This window comes from Suillus discolor (assembly GCF_016758755.1).
Source record: "Suillus discolor strain FC423 chromosome Unknown F5147scaffold_5, whole genome shotgun sequence".
Taxonomy (NCBI): domain Eukaryota; kingdom Fungi; phylum Basidiomycota; class Agaricomycetes; order Boletales; family Suillaceae; genus Suillus; species Suillus discolor.
In genome coordinates, this window is record NW_024541252.1 from 76,359 (window position 1) to 98,200 (window position 21,842).

The following is a 21,842-nucleotide window of genomic DNA, read 5'->3' on the forward strand; positions in this document are numbered from 1 at the left end:
CTCAGCGACGGCTCGAGTGAGCCTACTGAAGCTGAGGGTGGTTCTCGGCTTGACGGAATGTCAAGGGTTCCTCCGGCGATCTCGGTAAGACGGCACTCGTCGAGATGCAGGGCTAGCGGATACGTGCTAAGTCGTATGGGAGTGGCTTAGAAGTGTGGTCTCACATAAGGAAGCTGGTAAGGCTTAGATGAGCAAGTTCTGGGATGAACCTAGTAGATTAAAGTAAAGTCTAAGTACAATAATCCTGTCTACTTATAGGGAAGTACTACAAGTATTCTAGCTCAGTCTGTAATCAATAATATATCTATGATCTATGATAACAAGACATGAGATTCAGATAAGTACATGAGGCTTAACCTCTGATCAAGCATGCTGCGCCAAGGGCAGCTGCGCATAGGTACAGGAAGCGCCAGGAGCACTCTGGATCTTCATGAAGCGACATGCGGTATGCATGCGCTGCTCTAGGGTGACCATGAGGTGTACAGCCTCCATGGATCAGGTACAAGGCCATCTAGGCCAGGGGTGGGGTCATAGCGCCAGGGGCGGGGTCACAGTGATCCAGACCGCTGTCTTTCTAAGTGCAGGCGGCGCACCGCCGCGTGGGGAGTCTAGCAGAGCGGTGGCTGGCATAGGCAGAGCTGGGGCTCCTGTAGGTGTTACAGATGCCTGTAACAGGATCAGGCCATTGCAAAGCAGTTGAGGTCTTGGTAGAAGAAAGGATACAGTATAAGGTCACATAGCCGATTGCCACCATGTATCCGACAGTAAACCAAACAAGAGATTGTCTGCCGGCATGATACTCTCAGGCTCAACATGCCCTGTGTTTCCGGTTCATAGAATTTAGAACTGTGAAACATACAAACATACACCAAGTTCATCATATAGTATACAGGCAGCATACAGTCATACTCTCAAATATGTCATACAGCACAGGGAGACACATTGATACCGGATGACATCCATGGGAATTGTGATGATGGCAGGATTACAATGTGTTTGATTAACCGACTTCTAAATGATGAAACTTATGGCAATCTCAGTGGCTCTGACCTTAATATATCCTAAATGGAGATGAAGTTACGAGATTTCTGATGCCCTGAGTTACCTCAATGACAAACAGGAACAGAAAATGTGGTAATCCGGTGATTAAAATCACTCAATCCGGAGTTGAAGGAAAGCACAATGTGAAGTCATATGCACTGCCGATCATCAAGCTTGAGTACACTCCCCAGCCTAACAATCCTTTTAGGTGGTGGTATCAATCATGGCAAATACTAAACAAAGGGGAATCACATACACTCCTCCAATGAGGAAACGATTGCCTCAGCTATATAAACTCAAGGAGAAAACTACTTCCAGAGGATCCAGGTCATTATGGGTTAAAGATTCATGGTCCCCAAAAACAAAGTCGGTGACATCATCACCAACAAAATCTCCCTCAAAACACATAGCCGGGTCCTCTCAGATGCTCCATGAGGGTGCTGACTTTGACTTTGACCAAGGCGACATCCCTCAGCTTAAATTACCAAAATCTCTGGCAAGCAGAAGTCCTTCTGATTTGGCAGTCTGCATCTGACTGGATCATGCAGAGTCAGAATGAATATCTCCAGCAATGGAAGCGCAAGTTCAAGGACTACATAAATTTACTGATGGTCAGAGAGGCCCCTCCTCTGGACCGGCTTTGTGCAGTTTGCAAGAAGGATGGGGTTTATAAATGCCATAGCTGTTTCAACGAGCCCCTGTTTTGCACAGACTGCTGCAGAACCCAACATCAAAGGCATCCATTCCATCGTATCAGTCAATGGACCGGATCATTTTTTCAAGAAACTTCACTCATTAAAGTCGGCCTGCACATTCACCTTGCTCATGATGGCACTCCTTGTCCCAGCAGCACTGAATACACATCCGACCTCTTTGATTGGTCCGATACTGATGAAAATATCAACTATGATGATTATCCGGAGGGAGCTTCCATTCCACTTGTCACAGACTCAGATCATCCGGCTACAACCATAGTAGACAAATCCGGTGTTCACTCCCTATCCATATGGTATTGCCACTGCCCTGGTGCTCTCGACCGGGATATGCAGCTCTTTCAAGCAGGCTTGTTTCCGGCATCCTTCACCAGACCAAAAACTGCATTTACGTTCTCTGTCTTGGACGACTTTCTGCTAGACAACCTAGAATGTGGTACATCAGCCATGAATTACTACAGTAAGATCCAGAGGCTAACCTCGAGCATCTTTCCATTGATGGTTCCTGTAAGTCGGTTTTCATTTTTTTTACTTCACCATCCAGTCATTGAACAACAATAATTGCAGGATCGCTACAGAGAGCTCATGAGAACTGCCAGACAGTGGCACCAATGCAAGCTTTACAAGTGGCATGGGTTTGCCCACGAAGATGATGAGCCAAAGGCTGGTGATCTCGCCCTATTTTGTCCTGCATGTCCTCAACCGGGGATAAATTTGGACCTGTCAACTGATACAGCCACTGACCCCGACAACACCCCCTCCTGGCTCTTCACCAGGACTTTCATCATGGATGGTAATTTTAAAGCTGAGCACCTCCATCCGGTGAATCCATCCGATGAAGTATCATTGATGGATGGTCTTGCATTCATGGTCGGAGATGAAAGATACAAGAATCATTTGTCTATTGCCCAAGACCGCGTCCAAAAGTCAGATTGCAACAATCACCATGCAGTCAATCAAGCAAATGCCTCCCGGCAAAAGCTGGAAGCCACCGGGATAGGAGGATGTGCATGTGCACGCCATGGATGTTTTGTCCCACATTCCATGGTGGATTTTCAGAAGGGTGAAAGGTGAATACACATTGCATCCGGTTACATGCATTTCCGGTCTTACTGATCTCACCCACACTAATCAGGCAGATGAACATGGACTATGCCTTGAGTCAAGTACTCAACTACAATACCAATGGAATCTCGCATGTGATAACGTTCTATGACATAAATTGTCAGTATAATAAGTTTCTCAAGGACCAGATCGCATCCAGCATGTATCTTTCGATCCCCATGGGCATGGATATCATTCCCGGAATAGGTTTGTGGCATGTACATGGGCATCAGGACAGCTGCTATGTCCGGTATGCATCAAATTTTATCCACAGGACCGGCAGGATAGACGGAGAGATCATGGAAACACTCTGGGCAACTTTGAACATAATTTCTCCATTGGCCAGGGGCATGGGAACTCCGCATCGCAAGGAGGTATTAGATTATCAGATGAATGATTCCAACTTCATGAAAATGATTCGCATAAGTGAGTTGGCAACCTCCGGATGCACAAATATGGTCCGGTCTCATCTAATTCATTCTCGGCTCACTTGCTCTGCAGCTAAGTTTCTGTGCAGAAAGTTCAAGGAGGCTGCCAGGGGTGCTGCAGAGAGCAAACTCTCACTCCAAAATCTCAATGAGACAGCTCACCCTGACACGGTCATTCTTTGGGAAGCAGAGGAGGCACTTGCTCAGGCCAACCGACTGGAGGATCCAACAGCCATGGACATTTATGAGGTCTGGTTGGAAAAGGGCAAGTCAAATTCCACCAACATTCATCCGGGCCGGATTGCATTCTGATTATGATCCAGATGCCATGTATTTATAGCTCCAACTAGAAAGCAGCAGGAGTTGCGCCTGCTGGAGGCACAAAATTGTCATGATAATTTAGTCAACAATTTCCTCAGTCGATGAGGAGCAGCCACTTGGCTAGCAACCGGTCTCACCATAGAAGAATCCCAAATCTCTCTCTCTAGAGATGTGAAAAGGCTCAGAAGGCATCCTACAGATATTCAATTGCTGAGAGTGGCCCGACTCAGGGATAAGCTACAAACTCGCATTACAAGCTTTCTTGAGATGGCACCAACTTATCTTGGATTTGGAGTTGATGTTGATGATCTGGATCCTCCGGTAGACCCCGTTCATAATTCGCTGGACGATTATTCCGATCTTGATGATTGTGACCACCATCCGGATCAGGCACCACATCATACCTCCCTCTTTCAACCGGAACTCACTATTATACCTTTGCCTTCCAATCTTGGAATGGACAGATGCAATGCATTGGATCTCACCCATCTCATGACAGAAGAAGCCGCCCTCCATGAAGGCCAGGCCAATGACGCCCTCCATGCAATTAGAGTTCATTTGGTAGATAAAGCTGTCATATTCCGGAATACTGTCCGGTTAGCTATGTCACAAGCCTTCTCCACCAGGGCATGGACTCAAGTTCGCTCGGTGGAGGCAGCAGTCAATCTCAATGCCAGGATATATTCAAAATGCCTGTTGCAGCTAGCTAAACTCCCTGATCATGACCTCCGGAAGAAATATCTTCCCCTACAGAAAGAACACCTTAAAGCAAGCACTGCAGTGGCAGATCCAAATGCATGTGGTCAGAGGGACGCTACTCTCGCATGGTTCTGGTCTATTGACGTTCAGGGTGATACATCCGGAAATGACTGGATGACAGAATGTGAGTATCCACGACATTCAGTGATATTGGCTCGTCCAGTCTCACATGCTCCAACAATAGTTTATCGGGTAAATTGGCTCCGGACAAAGGCACTGTGCGATCGTTGGAATGAAGAGGTTATTCTTGTCAAACAAGAGATGCAGTGGTCGGTCAATTTCTTCAACCACAAGGCCAAGCAATGGCAAGGTTGCATGGACAATGCCGCTTCCACCGGGCTGACCGGACATGCATGTCATGCTGCCCAGCAATGTCACATATATCAAGAACTGTCTGCACATGCAGCGGATTCCTTTCGAAAAATGATATCAGTCATTGAGCCGGATGTACCGGTTATTGGTTAGTTCCGGTCAGTTCAGAGTACCGGTTGTATAGTTCCCAGGGTAGCTAATATGTAATTATTTGGGCCGGGTTCAAACGATCCCACTCTCTGATGCTGGTCATTCAGCCGTATGTACCGGTTATCGGTTAGTTCCGGTTGGTTCAGAGTACCGGTTGTATAGTTCCCAGGGTAGCTAATATGGAATTATTTGGGACAGGTGCAAACGATCCCTCTCTCTCATTCTCCCACAACATCATCCATAGTCGTTCTCCATGAACAACACCGGAACTCTGGTTTCCTCTGACCAAGTCATTGTGGCTTACTCGGATGGTCAGATCACCGCTGGAGAGATTTCTCAGGTGTTATTCTATGCCAATTCACGTTTGTTGGCTATGCGCCTTTATGTTGACAAGAGCTTTGCTACTGCCATGCCCGGATATGCAGCAAGATTCTACCAACTCATGAAATGGGAAATGGAGGTAAGCATCTGGTAGTCCGGTAGTCCGGTCCTCATATTTCCTTGCACTCAAATGTTGTCGCCTGTCATATAGACCTTTGTAACGCCTTTCATCAACATATCCTTCATTAGCAGGTGCTCCATTGTCATTCCAAAACATCTTCAAGATATAATCTCAATCATGGTTGTACATGCATTGGTGGACCAGCAACCGGATGTGAATGAGTTTCTCAGGGACATAAAAGAATTGCCTGTCTCTGTGGATTCCCCCGCATCTGATGAATATGACATTGCTCACATGCCAGACTATTTCAATGCCTGGTGGAAGGAAAACCTGGGCTCTTGCAGGGTGTCAGACATGTTGCCAAAGTCATCTGTCCAAGATGTGATGGAGTTGGTGGAGGGTCATTTTTCAGAACTTGTATGTCCATGTGCTCTTCAGCTTTTACACCGGATCCCTACCAAATCTGACATGTAACATGGTAATAGCCTGATCATGTGGAAACCGGCCGCCTTCCATATATGCTCACGCTTGGCCCAGTTACTAAACCAGAGACCATTGGATCGGCATCTCTTGAGAGGTGCCATCAGACACCAATCGGTAGAGAGCTGTTGGAAATATTGCAGGGGAGGATGGCGAATTTTTTACATTCAAGTGATAGGTTGGCCGGATTAGTTGGCCCGGTTGATGAACTCACTAGGGCTGTGGCGTCCTCACAGGCACTCATGAACCGGTTGAATACAGATGACAGTGCATCCGTACGGTCAAGCACAATTTGATGTCTGGAAGCCTTCAGTAGATATGTTATACCATGTGTTATATTGAACTGCAATGTAAATGGGTGGAGATTTCCAAAAATGAAATCTGGTTGTGTGCATGTGACGCGGATTCCTGCTTGTCATTATCCGGTTACGGTTGGATCGGACCAGCTTTCTTTTCTCTCCTCATACATTAACAGCTCATTCAGTGCTTTGACACATGACAACAATCCCACCGGACTGGGCATTATACCAGACCTACCTTGCCGGTGAATTGGTTTATGACACCTTCATGTCCAAAATTCATCAGCAACCGGTAAAGCCAAAGAGCGTTGGATTCTTGGATGTCGACACCTGTATTGCTTTGGAGCAGCTTGCCAATGTCTTGGCCGTCGCCTACTGCAATCCTGGTATGCATTCTAGCATAAATATCTGTTCCGGTTGAGTAACTTGCCGGCAGTTCACCTCAAAATTGACATGGTTAGATACAATGAATGCTTTGACACACATGAATCCGGTCGAAGCGAAAAACGAGAACAGATTCTGTTAGACAAATTCCCTCCCAAAGAAGAGCTTGTCTTGACAACACCGAGTGTCATCATTGATTCCGGAGGCAGAATTATTGTCTGGTATTTGCCTGAAGCAATGACCGGTATGATAATGGTATGTCTTCTATCAACATCCGTTTCTTACTTCATCTCATCCGGATGTATATGACAAATTTACAGACAGATATGTATTGTGCCACAAATTCCATGGGCAATTTGTTGAACAATAGTATCACAACCGGCAAGCCTACTGCATGGAGGACACATGTGTCCAATTTCTATCCAAGTCTGAATGGGAAGATCACCCCCAGTTGCATCAATATATCACCAGCATGGTTTCAGCAAGGATGAGAGGTATGTCCGGTTCATATGAATTGAGGTTGCCGGTCTGAAGTATTGCAGAAACATGGCTTCCCAAATCTTGATCCAGGAGATGGCTTCTCACCTGAAGTATCAGTGTCGTTGAAAGGTGATGTTGGTAGCAAAATCACAACCTCCCTTCAAAGATCCGGTATCCTTGTCTCTGCTGCACTTCGGGTCATGCACCCAGATCTTTATCAGGCTGGAATCAAAACTCAAGTCAGGCTGGGCAAATGGGCAATCCGGTATCAGTTACATGACATGTGCCATCATCTGAAACGTTGGACGTCGGTCTTCAATGTGGTGTCAGTCATTTGCAACCGCCGGTCATCACCTCATAGAGATCCGAAATGTCGACCGGAGGCATTTGATATCATGACAACTGCAGGTATTTATCACCCGGTCATGATGGATTTCATGAATCTTGGAATCAAATTTTTATATGACTCCGGGTCAATGTTAGCTTCATCATGTCGGCTTGTGAGACATCACATGCATGTGGAAGAGGGCAGCTGGATTGTCACTGCATGGTACATGCGAGATAGCATCCATAACTTTGTTGGAACTCCAAGGACAGACTATGCAAAATATGGCAATGTGAAATGCAGTGACCCGGTTGCAAAGAATGATGTTTAGACAAGTCATTATACATGTAAAGCCATACATATTTGGATGTACCGGTCACTATATCCAGCATTTATCCATGTGCCGAGGTCCAGTAAATCAGTAGGATAGACATACATGAGCCGGGAAAATGTATTTTGGTCCACTCTAATTGATATTCATGCATGGTGGATTTACCGGACAATAGGCTTATAAGATTATAGTTGTACCAGATACCGCACTCACCGGATCATGGATTTACCTGATACTAGATGTACTGGATGAGCTTGTATCCCCGGAACATTTGTTTGCACTGGGTACACCCTTTCTTCCGGCTCATTCGTATTTTAAACCGGATTCACCATTCATACTATCCTATATACTAATACATTCCTATATCATTGTCTATACTATATACTCCCGGCCCATTCGTTTGCCTCAAGCATATTCATTCCCTCGGCCCACTCGTCTCCATTGTAAACTGGATTCACCATTCATAATGTCCTATATACTAGTACATTCCTATATCACTGTCTATACTATATACCCTCGGCCCATCCGTTTGTCTCAGCATACACATTCACTCAGCCCACGCTAGTATAGCCGGCCCATCTGTTTGCCTTGGGTACACACATTCCTCTGGCCCACTCGTCTCCATTTGTTACGCACTCAAATAGATCTGTTAGGCGGAGCCCTAAGAGGGGCGTCGTCCGCTAACGTTCGTGACGTAACCGGAAGGATCCGGTATAGCAAGTGATACTGGCGACGATGAGTCGGCAGTGATCACAGTACGCGTGTGTCACGTGACTTGGTAGACGGATGTCTAAGAAGTCACTCAAGGTAAGGACTGTCTTGTCCGTACGATGAGGTCGATCGAGATAGACTTAGCCGCGATGAGCGACTAAGAAAAGATACTAGAGACTGAAGCTGAGGGGGCTTCAGAGGGAAGTATGTTCCAGGGAAGATTGAGTAGATTCAAGTTAGAGAATCTAGTACAGGATGACCGACTACTTATACTAAGTGGAGAGGGTTAAGGGCAAGGCTACCGCACAGTAGGTAAGGGTAAAGGGGATGCGAGAATGGTATAGGTGCGTTGGCAACATGGCCGGATTAGTGATGGTTGGTCGAAATGGGAATGAGACCGAGAAACGTTGGAACAGACCAACGGTAAGAATACAACGTGCGGGAATCCGCAGTCAGGGGAAACAGAAAGAGGAAAGCCACATTGGTGGCACGAGTCAGTCCGAGTCAGAGGTGCAGGACCACATTGGTGGTCGAATCAAGAGAGGAACGTGCGTGCACGTGCATAGAGGCGAATGATGCGAGGGACGGGAACGGTCCCGAGGATCCGGTCAACGGAAAGTCGGTAAAGGAGGACGAGCCGGTAGATGGTGAGGGCGAGGATGAAGGGAAAATGATAGGGGGGCCACGTGACCAATGTTACTTGTAACACCATTGTAAACCTGATTTACCATTTATAATATCCCATATACTAGCACATTCCTATACTACTGTCTATATTATATACCCCCGGCCCATCCATTTGTCTCGAGTACACACATTGACTCCGGCCCACTCATGTATCATGGTACAATTATTGCCATGGGCCCACATGGGATGGCCCGTCCCTATTGGTACATTGTCACCCTCAGCTGCCCGTCTGAGACGGGTGAATTCACTGAAGGGGCTCGCACAGGTGCATGAAGCCAAATATGGACCCAGCCTGAGACAGACAATGAAAGAGGTTCCAATATGTACGGAAGCGAAAGGCAATTTGGTGCCATTACTAGTACTGTCGAGACTGCAAATGTTTATGCATAAGTTACGATATGCATGTCAGCTGTACTTGCAACTTACATGTCAGGATGCGGTTGCCACAGTCCCCGACTGTATGTAGTAGTAGGAGTCACCTCAGTTTTGTCCGATCCGAACATTCAGTACCTGGTACCTGTCGAACAACAAACTGGAACATTATTTCCTCCCTTGCACCTAGGCTCGTGACCAGCCTGGCCTAATACTACCATGGTTGCACGAGTGGTGTAGCCAGGCTGGTCAATCTCAGAGTGGCGTGGCAGGGCAGAGCGAGGAGTTTGAAATTTGATAGGTGCTGGTCGTGCCGGAGGTAGTTACGATCATATAGCACAAGTTATGTGTCTGCTCTTGCTCAGACTGTACTACGCTATGTTAAGTTTCAACCATGAGTTCTGTACGACCTTTATCGCTCACTGCTCGAGATACAATTGAGAATCTCCCAATGGACTTTACGAGGTCCCTCTAAATGACACAACACCAGCAAGTTCTCGAGGCTTTCTCGCGACTCGATCTTCTTTCCCAAGGATCACAACGTCCGATTCGCGAAATTGTTCCAGCTCAGATGCCTCATATCATTACTTTCTGCGAAACACGTTGTACTTCGACACTGTGGAAAGGAAAGCCCATGAATTTAAGTAGGAGAAAACGTTGAAAATCAATAGAGAGAGCCACTGAAACTAATGAGGTAGCACAATGAATCAACGGCCATTGAATCCCCCGAAAAGACGATGGACATCAGTGGTTGAATCACTGATTGTTGTCGACATGGCCATTGAATTCAATGCAGCAAATCACTGACTTTTGATGGTGCGGCCACTGATTATTGACGACATAACCATTGAATTTGACAGGGTATTTGTATTTAGCAAAAGAATATGGCACCAAGTTATGGGTGCCCACAGGTATACTCCATGTACATGTACCATTTAACCCAGGATAATTTGCCATTGGCAGGGATTGAACCCAAGACCTCCAACAATGATAGCTGCATCATTGTGACTGCTGGGCCACAGGACCATTTCTATATATCAACAATAACACAAATATATCCAATGGTCACATGACAAAAAAATGCCAACATGTCTACCTTATCCGAGGAAGAGCGACAATTCCACTAAGTCCGTTTCACTAATGAAATTCATATCTCACACCACTGAGATTCATTGGCTAATCTTTCACATTTTGTTGTTTTCTCTGCATCATTTCATAGGTCGCGCCCATTTTTTTTGGTGGTCCATTGAAATTCATGTGTCATGCCATTAAAATTCATTGGCCTAACCACTAGATTTTATTGTTTTATCTATCATATTTCATAGTCACATATCATTGTTTACACCACTGAGTGCTCACACTGGCAATGAAATCTATGGTATTAGCCGAAACAATGAATACTCTTGCTGGTGGATTCAGTGTTACACACATTGAGGCTCATTGGTTCAGTGCTCGAACCACTGAAATTCATTGTTTCTACTTCCCACAGTGTCGAGCTGCGACAGGCTCTGGAAAGACCCTTGCTATGATTCTCCCTCTACTCCTTTCTCCCAACAAGACAGCTATCAGTGATCACTGTCAGTCACCTTTGAACTTATTGCTGCAGCGAGATCATGTACGCTAAAGATACAACATTTTCACTCACTCAAGGCATTAAATTTGTCCTTGTAAATAATGGGTTCAGGAGTTCGAGCAGTTTATCCTAATCAATTATTAGTGCTCCAGCGTGATGTACTGTTGTATTTGAGAGGATACTGTACTTTTCATGGTACGAACGAAAGAGTTTGCGGTAATGTTACCCCAAAGCGGCATACCGGCATCTGCCAAATTTCAAACTCCTCGCTTCGCCTGCCAAATCACTCTGAGTTCGACCAGTCTGACTACGTCAACAAATTCTCACCATCTCAAATTGACGCATAGTCAGACTGGTTACGAGTCTACCTTGCACCGTGACAGCTTTCTACAAGTTTCCATGTAGATCGTTCCATTGCCACCTGTATGCCGCATTTCTAGCTAACCGAAGCGAAATGACTTGGAGGTAACTTTGTATTTCGAAAATGCGGGTGATGAAGTGCCTTGAAGTGCTCGGCTCGAAAACATTGTAGGTACGTGCAGTGTAACGTAAGAACGTAATGATGCAATGCCGAATTTGCCTCTGATTTACCGGAGTAGTAGGATCCGACCTCTTGACCATGAACAAGACAACTTTCTGGTGCTCACCAGCGATGATCCGTCTACACGAACTTTGTAATGTCTGTGTCCAGACTCCATATTCCTGTGAGCAGTGTCATCATCTCCCATCAATTTCTTGCTAACCTTTGTCTCGTAGGGTCGCAGGTTGAGAATTAAAATATCAATGGCGTACTACCATTTAGTCCCTGCGGTACTCCCTACGTGCATGCCATCATGATTCATCACCGTGTTCTTTTCTAAAATCTATCTTCAAGTTTGCGTTTACACTGGATCTATCCTAGTTTTAGGTTAATAGTCCTGTTTCGATGTACCATTCTAGCCGCATGGCCTCGAATCATCATGAAATGAAATCGTGATTGAGTAGGGTTAATAACAGAGTTCAATAGACTGAGATATCATTTTCTAGCATAATCATCTCATACCTCGCGCCATAACCTCAAGACTTACTCATATGTTCATTGAAACATCCCCATTGCCTCCCAATAATCCACCCACTGTGCCGCATCTGCCGAAGACAGCGACTTCAGTTCCTTCATCGTTGGACTGACGCGTTCGGCTACGGCAGTGGTGAATAAAGTCATGCCACCCACTTCGGAGCCCATCTCTCCGGACGCCCTGATTGCGATGTCTGATCGAGCCATGGAACGCATGAAGTTGAGAAGCTTGATGGCAGGCTGTAATCGAAGAATATATTGGAAACGTTCTAGCCAGCTATCGAGATACACGTACGATGCGTTCCATGGTCTCTTCGCTCAAGTCCTTGGCACTCAATTCGAGCTTCTCCAGCCACTCTGAGAATGGCACAAGAGGTAGCGGGTAACTTGTTACTTTACGCTCAACCAGGGCGTCCGCAATGGGCTGCATCAACGTCTTCCATGCAGTCGGTCTCGGATGCACCAGATTCACCGCGATGGGAGGTTTTTCTTCCGCGAAAGCTACATCAAGAATAGCATTTGATACGGCGTGGGCAGGGATCCAAGACACAAACTAAAACACGCATGTCACGAATAGCTACCCTCGATAGTAACAGACTTACTCCTTTAGCTTCGGGAAGTGCGCCTAGACTGACACTTGATTTGACGATGATCGGTAGCCAGTTTGTCGTGGTCCAAGCTCCTCGCGGGGGTCCTCCTGATACTTGTCCAATTCTGAATGATGATGCTGGTAACTTGCTGTTGACGAGAACCTTGATGAGAACAGTATTCATAGAATCCACGCCCCAAAAAGTAGCTTGTGACTTACCCTTTCCGAAACATATTTGCTCGCGCCGTAGCCAAAACCTACTGCGACCCCTGCGTCGTATTCTACTTTTTCAGGGAATGGTCCTTTCGCTTTATCCCAACTTTGAGCAGACGCGATGGAAGATGCGAACATGAAACGCGGCTTTGGATGACGCGGAGAAGATAGTGCCAAGTCTATGAGATTCCGCATTCCTCGCACATGAGTGTCGAATGACGAGAGCGCCAGGTTAAAGTCGAGTCGCCAAGAATTGTGAATGATGACAGTGACAGACGTGCAGATCTATGCTATCTTTAGTCAATTCAGTGACACTGGAAATGACACAAACCTTCTGGTATAACTCTTTATCCAGACCTAGGTGGTCATCGGATGTATCAGTTTCTACATACACTAGTTTGTCGGATTGGAGTACGGTAAAATCTAAACCGCGATCTTTGAACGAATTTTCTTGTCGTTGTTGTATGGATGCCCCCTTTGACGGGCGATTGAAGGCATATACCGCAGACACGTCCTCACGCTGGAGTAGATCTGCAAGCAAGTATGAGCCAAGACCACCCGTAGACCCGGTCAGGGCAACCACACGATCGCTTTGGCTGCACCCATTAACTGCAGTGGTGTCGACCTCTGTGACAGAGTTCCCTAATCCGACCGAATACCTCTCGATCATGTTCTCGATATCGGCGTCGGCGTCGACGGTAGTTGTACCATTCCGCTGTAATACTGCATTAATGACGCTCTTCGCAAGCCGGCGAATCGAAGAACTTGAAAATATGATGTTTTGGTCAATCCGTGATGCTGATGCCTGAAGGTCGCGATTTGAAGATGAGCTGAGAGACCTGATAATGCGGTTTTTGAGAAATGTCGCAGAGATACTAGATGTACGGAGTAAGCAGAGCACTAGCCTTTGTCAGTCTCGACCCACCTGTCAAATCCCTGAGTAAAAAGGTCCGCATCAGGATCAACTTCCTTGTCGGCGTTCACGGCAGCAGCGTGGACCTTGAGCCATTCCTCAACATCTTCCGCAGTCCAGCTTGTGGGCAATGGTACATCGATACCTGCTCTAGTGCTGCCCTCCACCTTCTCATATCTGTCGCCCATGAATTCTAGTTAACAGAGTGACTAATGGGTGCTATGCTCACAGGGCATTGATCTCCTCCTCATACAGCTTGAGGGTTGCTTTCTTCATGACGGTCCCTTTTCCAGCTCGAAGCATGGGCTTCTCGCCGTGTGTCACAAGAATCATTTCTTTGAAGATCCTGCTGAAGGCAAGAGCCTCTTTATTCGCATCCTCTATGTCCGGCCTTCAAGAACTTCTTCAGACGCAACAATAGCATGCGATCTTTTAGGGGACTTACCACACTCGATTCCTAAACTCAGCAAGTTGCTTTTCGTCATCAACGTCAATTTCACACCCTGCTCGTGGCTCTATGAGGATCCCAACTTGATTGCGTCCACGGCCAAAAATGACGGCGCCGCTTACGGAGGGGTTGGCGCAGATGATGCATTCCATGGGAGCTGGTACTGTCTTCTCCCCGGACGAGAGTATCAAAACGTCGTCAAGCCTTCCTACGCTGCAAGGAAAATGTCAGAGGACACGAATAACGCAAAATTCAGTCGTACATCTTCCACAGACCCTCAATGGTCGGGTGCTTGATGAACACATCTGAAGTAGCATAACCCTTGACGTCCGGCAGATTCTCTACTGACACTTGATGCGTCGGGGTTGTCTGCAAAAAAGTGTTTGACGCGCGTTCAAAGATCAACTCGTAGACGCACCAAAAATTGACATTCATATGTACCATCGTCCTGTGGAGCCCATCTGATCTTGGAATTGGGTCCGAATCGCACCCAGTCCCAAAACTTTTGATCCAACGAATTTCGGATAGTACAAGTGTTGACACCAAATTCTGTAGCGCCGTATCCACAAGAAAGCTTGACCCCTGCATTCCCCAGAGAATTTCCTATCTTGGGTGCAAGAGGACCGCCACCATAGATCTGCATTGGTATCAACGCAAGTCATTCATTGTGACAGCATCGATAACAAACTTACAACATATTCGAGAGTCTTCAGAACATCGACGGCAGTCGGCGAAAATGCCCACTGTTCCAGAAAGGCAGGCACAACTAGCAAAGTGTTCGATTTCGTCTTGAGTACAGAGTCCAGGATGTTTTGCGAGTTGGGTACTATAGGAGTCGCCAAGGGATCGAGCAAGGATGTAGGCGGGTAAATAGACACACTGCTCAGGGCGGCGATAGGGGCGAGCAGCTGAAAATATATACCAAAGGTATGAAATGATGGCAAGGACGCAGCACCGAGGAGAATAGGAGTGGGATGGTTAGTCAGGTCGTAGATAGATGCTAACCGTACCCTATCTTAGCATTGTTCGCTGTGCGGATTATTTTAGTGACTCACGCGTTAGGCACCAGTGGATGGAAGTCAAGTTACTTATTGGAATAGGTTTCGGGAAGCCAGTGCTGCCAGAGGAGTGCAGGTAGAATAATACATCGTTCTCAGACGACGGCGGACCTAGGGAAGGGTACGGGTCACTAGCCTCGTTGGGAATACCACTAACGAGTGATGGGTACAGGTATTTCAGCGCTGGAATCTCGTCAATCTGCAGCTGGCTCGTTTCAGTGGCAGATAGCAGACCCGCTTCGACTCCGTCGATTAGGGAAGCGAGAGAGTGCCGAGTGATGATCAAACGACGGCATCTTGTTTTCTGCATCATGCTCGTGACTGCCGCCGCTGAATTACGAGGGGACATAGGGAATGGCTTGAAAACAGTAATTAGAAACCCAATCATTCAGAAAATCTATGTACACACAACCAGCCCAGCGAAGATTATGCCCATGAATACTGTCTGGTAAAGAAGGGTGTCGGAGTTCGCGATGAGGGCGACTACTTCTTTGTCTGCGCCTGCGGAGGCTGGTCTAATTGCCTGGGCGGCCCGATGACAAGCTCGATAGAGGTCTGAATGAGAGATAGAGACCAGGTCATTGCTGTCGGGTTTGTCGTAGACAAAGAAAGTGACGTCCGAGTTATGTTGCGCATTGAATTCAACCAATTGAGGGAGGGACAGAGATCCATCGAGGGGAGGGTAATTGACATGACCTCGATATGAAGCGACCATGATTTGAATGATTGTAGACGTTTAGGCTGACTGTTGATAGTATGAGATATGAAGTCCACGAATAAGTAGTCATTTTCAAGCGGCATCTCGCGAAGAAGATTCGGCGAAAAAAATAATACTTATTTGAACTTACAGGGTGACCGCCTATTCCTATCTGGATCTACAGACCCGGGTCTACATTAGCAGCGGCGTAGTTGATGAGAGGGTTGTCCTATGTCACTATACTGTATTGGGATGGGGAGACAACCATATCTTGTAGAGATAAAGTTCATGTCCGCCGAAGTGGGTCTTCGGAGCTACATTCCCCAATTGGAAGCCTTGTGCTCGATATTTGACCACATTGGGACCTAAGAATGAAGACAACAACCGAAAGTGAAAAAAAGCAAAGAAGAACAAGCCCGTACCAGTACTTAGTAGCCTTTAGTAGCATATCTGCACGGACTCGGAGATGCCCAAATCTTTTTTCGGTTCAGAAATGACCGAAACAGGCAGCCGGGTCCTCGGTGAGTGCTAAATGCCACGAGACTCGACGTCTGAAGAAGTTCCTACCCCTCACTAGCTTGCGGTTGCAGTCGTGCGACTGGTCCTGTACACCAATTAGGTATACTTATAGGCTCAGTCTAGTGTCAGTCCTAAACTGAACGAGAAGGTCGGCCTGGTTGGGGTAGCGGTAGTCCTTGATTGAGAACTTTCGCAAGTTCGAAACCGCTGCCATCGCCGCCACTCGGCGTTCCTTTTGCCTTAGCTGACAGATCCTTATCCTAAGACATGGATGACTGCAGCGGGTGCTATAAACGTGGTCCGCCTCGCGACGCTCTGCTAGAAGCTCTGGGTTGGGCTTCGCTTATCCAAGGCCACCAGTCGCTGACGCCGTTATCCAAAAGGATCTTTGTTCTGCTCGTTTCACTTTCTCGCTTCATGCTCTCGTTTCACATCATTTGTCTCCAGTTTCAAACAATCTAGTGGCGCAGTGTTGATCTAAATAAGAATTGTGAGGGATGCTTTTCCACCGAAAAGTGAAAATTATGGTCGAGGAGCTTCACAGAATTAATGTTTTGCATAAAAATTTGGCAACGTTCACTTCTTGATTTGGACACAACGTATTTGTATATATTTACTCGGCATAAAATTTGAATGCAACACGCTGCATGAAGTTCTATCAATCGCACACCGAGCTTCGTTGGCCAACCTTACTAGTACTGCTGTATGTATTATGTTTGTTCCCTTTGAGCTGATGGTCTTCGTTTGATATCCCAATATGCAGTCAATATCGAGCACAAGGCTCCTAATTGGAGTGTAGCTTCGGCCTACGGTCATTAATATTCCAGACTCTACAAGGTATGGTGTGATGTATATTCGACCAGCTGACAAGGCCAATGCAATCACAAGAACTAGCACAATCCTACTAGGCCCATCAAAGTTTGGACTCATTATCATGATGCGCCCGTGTCGTTCGCTTGCTGCCAGCCTGCATTATTCACACCCATACCCGATCACTCAGGCTGTATTAGGTTCTCGTCTTTCTCGCTGTATTATTCACACTTGCTCAGCGGCCTACCCTCCCTTTGTAATATCTGGAGTCAAAACATGCTGTTCTCGCTATACACGGTCTTGAGCGCCTGGACACTGCCAAAACACGCTGGAACTTCTCAATATACACGGCCTTACACACCAGAACATTTGCAGATGTTTGTACATACATAGATTTGACATAGATGATTAATGATTAATGAGTACTATGTAGTACTGAGCGCACCACTGTTTGTTTGTCCAGCTCCACAAGTAAGGTGAAGGGAACAATTGAATCAGATCCAGCTGTAAGTCGGCTCGAAAACCTTGTTAAATCAAGGGCGGTTGAGTAAAAAGAAGGCTAAATATATAAGGAATCGGTGAAGTTACTGATGAGTCCGAAATCATCCTACGATTGATTTTCGTCTGCAATTTGCCGCACTACCTGCCAAGCCACCTCCTTAGACATTCCACATCGTTTCGTGAGGATCCCAATGATATCCCTCTTTTTGGGACGTCCAACGACAAATTCCACGAGCTTTTTGATGAACGAAGCAAGCCATCCTTGTCCACCGGTCCACCCTTCCATGGATGCATTGCAATGAACCTCAACCACTCCACGGAGTATTCCACGTGACATCTCATACTTGTCTCTATGCCTCCCGTCCAGAAGATTTGCTGCAGTGATGCATGCGTGTCCCGCGGACCTGATGTTATACTTCTCCAAGTAATGCCCATTCCGCATGTACCAGTCTTCCATCCTTGTCTCTCTTTCCAGATTTGTGACGACTAGCGCGAGCGGGACTTTTTCTTCACAGAAAAATTCGAAGAACAACCTATAGTTACACTGCATGGTTGCCGTAACTCTTCCTCCACGTATGCAGAAGAGCAAGAGGTTGACACCTCCACGTTCTTTCAAAGTGTTGATGAGGCCATATGCATTTGTAACTGCGGAGAGGTACTCTCCAGTTTGTAAACGGGGCTCTTCGAGGCCGACCGTATCAAACACCTGGTATTGAGTCCCATTTTCGAAGGTTATTCGGTACTCCGTCCAATGCAGAGTGCAGCGGTAAGAGTCAGGTGATAGTATGCTCGCAATCTGTTGGCCAGCCATCAAGTTGATGACGGAGCTTTTTCCTGCTCCTGTTTCTCCAAAGATCACGATGTTCCGAGTCAGTGATGCTGGTGCCATCTTATGTTAGACTCGCGGTCAGTACGACCCTTCAGGTTGGATATGGTGCTACTCGTACCTATGTAGCCTACTGTGGTGTTTCCGCACTGTATTGTTCAATGGAAATTGCCCCAGGATGATTGATCCTATTTGTAACAGGTATTTATGATGCGAAAGGTGTTGGAGCCACGCCTCCTCGGTGCGTTTGCCATACAATTCCGAAGAGGAATTTAACTATTTCGATGCTTACCACGTTGTGTTCTTTGATCGGATGCTCCCGTAGTGCTACTGCAGCCCTCATAGCCGTGGTACAGGGTACAACACGTTGATTCTGGCCAAAGGCACTCGTCACAAAGCCAATTACGTCAACGCCCGGTAGCCGTTATCCAACCTTTCAGTGAACTTACTGGCTCCACAGACACAACAGGTGCAGTAGACACAAGGAGTACATATTTACAGCAGGTTCGTGATCCGTGAGATCGGTCAATGGATGCGATCGTCGTCTCCTGTAGGGACATCAAGCCTGAGGTCGACCATGTAACGTGGTACTCTGGGGAGAGTGGAGTAGGCAAAAGCTCGCTCGCTCATAAACCTCACCATGCTAGGTCGTCGCATCACACGCTCCATATGATGTGACGATTAGCAGGCTGCTTCAGGCTGTGGGATACGGCAGGTACTAATGCATTTCTTCACGCTCAAGGTAACAAGGTCTTGGTCCAGAGCAGCTTAATGATCATGTTGTCAGGACTAAATGAGGGTTCAGAATGCACAATGCCTGCAGTATTGGCTAAAAGAAACTTGACTCCTCGGCAGTTATCCACGATAGCAAAGTACCCACTGTAATTTTCAGGACATACTGTCATATTCGTGCATGATATGACTAGGATTGTGGATTTGTAGTCATGTGTGTTTGTAGTGTGCCCTCAGCAGGAAATTGCTATGCACCATGCCAACGCCGCCCAAAAGCAATTGGATGGAAATATACATTTCTTTTCTTTGAAGAAAGTTGCAAGCATCGTATGAAATACGTAGGGCATTATCTATCGTGTGCGTGCCCACCATAAAATATCGCCAATTGCTTGATCATACAACATTTCATACAGTTCCACCCCCTTAACCACTGTCACGGATATGCCATCTAATCTTCTGAATATCATCGTATTGCTTTAATTTGCTTGAACTTCAAGGTCTTGCTGAATACGAATATATCAGCGGGACTCTGACAACTGCACCAGATATCACATACACAGGCGGTGCTGTAAAACAACTTCGAAAATTGTGTCGATTAACTCCGCCTTCCTTTGAGAGCGTCTGGCCGACCCTGCTATCCAATGAGAGAAGCCTGCTTCATATGTGTGAACGGCAGAGCTCAGAGCTTCCCTGACAGCAGCTGCATTGGGAGACGCTATGTACTGCTGAAGAGCAATACGAATAGGGTAAACTGACTCCTGCTCAAGTCTATAGCGTTGCTGGCCCCAAAGATAGAAAGTGTTTTCGAAGATAATAACGGCAGCTTATGATCAATAATCAGCAGATTCATTGCGATATGGCATAAAATCTCACCAGAACCAAGCTGCATAATTTTCTCCAATGTTGACGACTCGGAGCGCTATTAGTGAGCATTTGAGATAAGAATCATGTAGACAAGCTGTGAGCAATGGCACATGCCGAAAATCGCAACATGGACCACATCTCATCTTCTTCGGGGCGGTAACGCTGATGAATTATGATCAAAAGGTAAAAATGGTTGTGGATAAATATACTTGCATACTATAATTATCAACACATCAGTGCTCGAGCCCAACAGAGGATCAGCACACTCACACCCTGTCAAGCAGCGACGCGTTCGGTGAGCGAGGCTCGAGTTCAATAAAGGATCAACACACTTACATACTGTCAAGGGATCAGCAACGTGTTCAATCAGCGAGGGTCGAGCTCGACAGAGGTAAAAACACTCACATCCTGTCAAAGGATCAGCAACGTGTTCAATCAGCGAGGGTCGAGCTCAACAGTGGATCCACATGCTTACACGCTGTCAAGGGATTAGCGACGTGTTCAGTTAGTAAGGCTTGAGCCCAATAGAGGATCCACACGCTCACAGCCTGTTAGAGGATTAGCAACGCGTTTAATTAGCGAGGCTTGAGCTCAACAGAGGATCAACACATCTACCGACTGTCAAAGGGATCAATGATGTGTGTGGTCAGCGAGGTCAAGCCCGACAGGGGATCAACACACTCACAGACTAGTCAAGAGACCAGCGACATGTTCGGTCAGCAAGGCTCAAGCTCGACGGAGGATCAACACACACCAACTTTCAAGGGACCAGCAATATATTCGGTAAACGAGGCTCGAGCTCGATAAAGGATCAACACACTCACCAACTGTCAAAGGATCAGCAACGTGTTCGGTCAGCGAGCTCGAGCTTGACAGAGGACCAACGCACTCACAGCCTGTCAAGGGATCAGGGATGTGTTCTATCAGCGAGGCTCGAGCTCGACAGAGGATTAACACACTCACACCCTGTAAAGGGATCAGCGACGTGTTCGGTCAGTGAGGCTCAAGCTCGACACAGGCTCAACAAACTCACGTCCTGTCAAGGGATTAGCAATGCCTTAGGTCAGCATGTTGGTACAGATGATCAGACATTAGTACTGCCTAAAAGTAAGCGTCGAATATAAATGAGGAAATTTCAAAAATTCCTACGATCTCACTGAACTATGCGGAAACCATAGACCCAACTCGTTTACGATCTGGCAGTCGGATTTCCCAGATATGCGCGACGAGATTGTCTTGGAGAAGTCAAGATGCTGTGCAAGAGTTCTTAATATACAGTGAGTTATCTCTTGATAAGTGAGGTTTGAAGAGTTACATTTCGACTGCATATCTCATGCACAGCTCCAAATTGCTCCGCTGAGTTGAAACAAACATCTGTTTGAGCGTATCATCATCCAGAGTTTCGGCCGTGCGTTCGATCAGTATCCCGCAGTCTGCATCATCCTTGTCCATATCTAGTAGATGCCGGCGAACAGAAATAAGCAGTAAATTGATTAGCAGCTCGAGAATTAGTTGACTTACCAGGCAGGCATACGTGACACCTTGGAGGACGTTGATTGTTCTTGTGGTTGTACAAAAGCTTTAGTTGTGGCCCATTGGAAAATGCTTCTTTGGCATGCTGCGAGGCCAGCGTTTGAGCATCTTTTCTCGATACTCCCTTACTCGTCAGCTCTGCAAATTCATCATCGTAGAGAGCGTCGAATTTA

At 46.6% G+C, this 21,842-nt stretch overlaps 7 protein-coding genes across 7 annotated transcripts; 4 read left to right on the forward strand and 3 right to left on the reverse strand.

Annotated features, from left to right (window-relative positions):
• Nucleotides 1–1,649: 1,649 nt before the first annotated feature.
• Nucleotides 1,650–4,831, forward strand: F5147DRAFT_567389 (uncharacterized protein; the record flags this gene model as incomplete). Its single annotated transcript, XM_041430852.1, is given in 7 exon segments — nucleotides 1,650–2,261; nucleotides 2,322–2,824; nucleotides 2,890–2,991; nucleotides 3,205–3,555; nucleotides 3,637–3,704; nucleotides 3,720–4,490; nucleotides 4,551–4,831. 7 exon segments carry the CDS (start codon nucleotides 1,650–1,652, stop codon nucleotides 4,829–4,831), a joined length of 2,688 nt encoding a protein of 895 aa, XP_041297898.1.
• A 250-nt stretch (nucleotides 4,832–5,081) lies between these two features.
• Nucleotides 5,082–6,046, forward strand: F5147DRAFT_768401 (uncharacterized protein; the record flags this gene model as incomplete). The annotated part of the gene is made up of 3 exons (XM_041440966.1): nucleotides 5,082–5,288; nucleotides 5,361–5,687; nucleotides 5,756–6,046. 3 exons carry the CDS (start codon nucleotides 5,082–5,084, stop codon nucleotides 6,044–6,046), a joined length of 825 nt encoding a protein of 274 aa, XP_041297899.1.
• Nucleotides 6,047–6,245: 199 nt separating this feature from the next.
• Nucleotides 6,246–6,924, forward strand: F5147DRAFT_768402 (uncharacterized protein; the record flags this gene model as incomplete). The annotated part of the gene is made up of 3 exons (XM_041440967.1): nucleotides 6,246–6,435; nucleotides 6,486–6,688; nucleotides 6,754–6,924. 3 exons carry the CDS (start codon nucleotides 6,246–6,248, stop codon nucleotides 6,922–6,924), a joined length of 564 nt encoding a protein of 187 aa, XP_041297900.1.
• Nucleotides 6,925–7,011: 87 nt separating this feature from the next.
• On the forward strand, nucleotides 7,012–7,569 carry F5147DRAFT_566956 (uncharacterized protein; the record flags this gene model as incomplete). Its single annotated transcript, XM_041430828.1, has 1 exon — nucleotides 7,012–7,569. A coding segment is annotated over one exon (558 nt), but the record flags the coding sequence as incomplete, so codon positions are not given.
• A 4,410-nt stretch (nucleotides 7,570–11,979) lies between these two features.
• F5147DRAFT_670673 (putative aminoadipate reductase) lies at nucleotides 11,980–15,992 on the reverse strand. Its single transcript, XM_041435548.1, has 13 exons — nucleotides 15,597–15,992; nucleotides 15,185–15,545; nucleotides 14,822–15,129; nucleotides 14,548–14,766; nucleotides 14,392–14,498; nucleotides 14,127–14,342; nucleotides 13,911–14,072; nucleotides 13,694–13,858; nucleotides 13,100–13,643; nucleotides 12,775–13,053; nucleotides 12,569–12,718; nucleotides 12,262–12,519; nucleotides 11,980–12,206 (listed from the first exon to the last, which is right to left on the reverse strand). Exons 1-13 carry the CDS (start codon nucleotides 15,900–15,902, stop codon nucleotides 11,988–11,990), a joined length of 3,294 nt encoding a protein of 1,097 aa, XP_041297902.1. The 5' UTR covers nucleotides 15,903–15,992; the 3' UTR covers nucleotides 11,980–11,987.
• Nucleotides 15,993–17,820: 1,828 nt separating this feature from the next.
• On the reverse strand, nucleotides 17,821–18,690 carry F5147DRAFT_757837 (uncharacterized protein; the record flags this gene model as incomplete). The annotated part of the gene is made up of 1 exon (XM_041440386.1): nucleotides 17,821–18,690. Exon 1 carries the CDS (start codon nucleotides 18,601–18,603, stop codon nucleotides 17,821–17,823), a length of 783 nt encoding a protein of 260 aa, XP_041297903.1. The 5' UTR covers nucleotides 18,604–18,690.
• A 1,058-nt stretch (nucleotides 18,691–19,748) lies between these two features.
• On the reverse strand, nucleotides 19,749–20,372 carry F5147DRAFT_833348 (uncharacterized protein; the record flags this gene model as incomplete). The annotated part of the gene is made up of 4 exons (XM_041443856.1): nucleotides 20,350–20,372; nucleotides 20,146–20,282; nucleotides 19,829–20,095; nucleotides 19,749–19,771 (listed from the first exon to the last, which is right to left on the reverse strand). The coding sequence occupies exons 2-4, from the start codon at nucleotides 20,159–20,161 to the stop codon at nucleotides 19,749–19,751; spliced, it is 306 nt and encodes a 101-aa protein (XP_041297904.1). The 5' UTR covers nucleotides 20,162–20,282; nucleotides 20,350–20,372.
• Nucleotides 20,373–21,842: the final 1,470 nt, after the last annotated feature.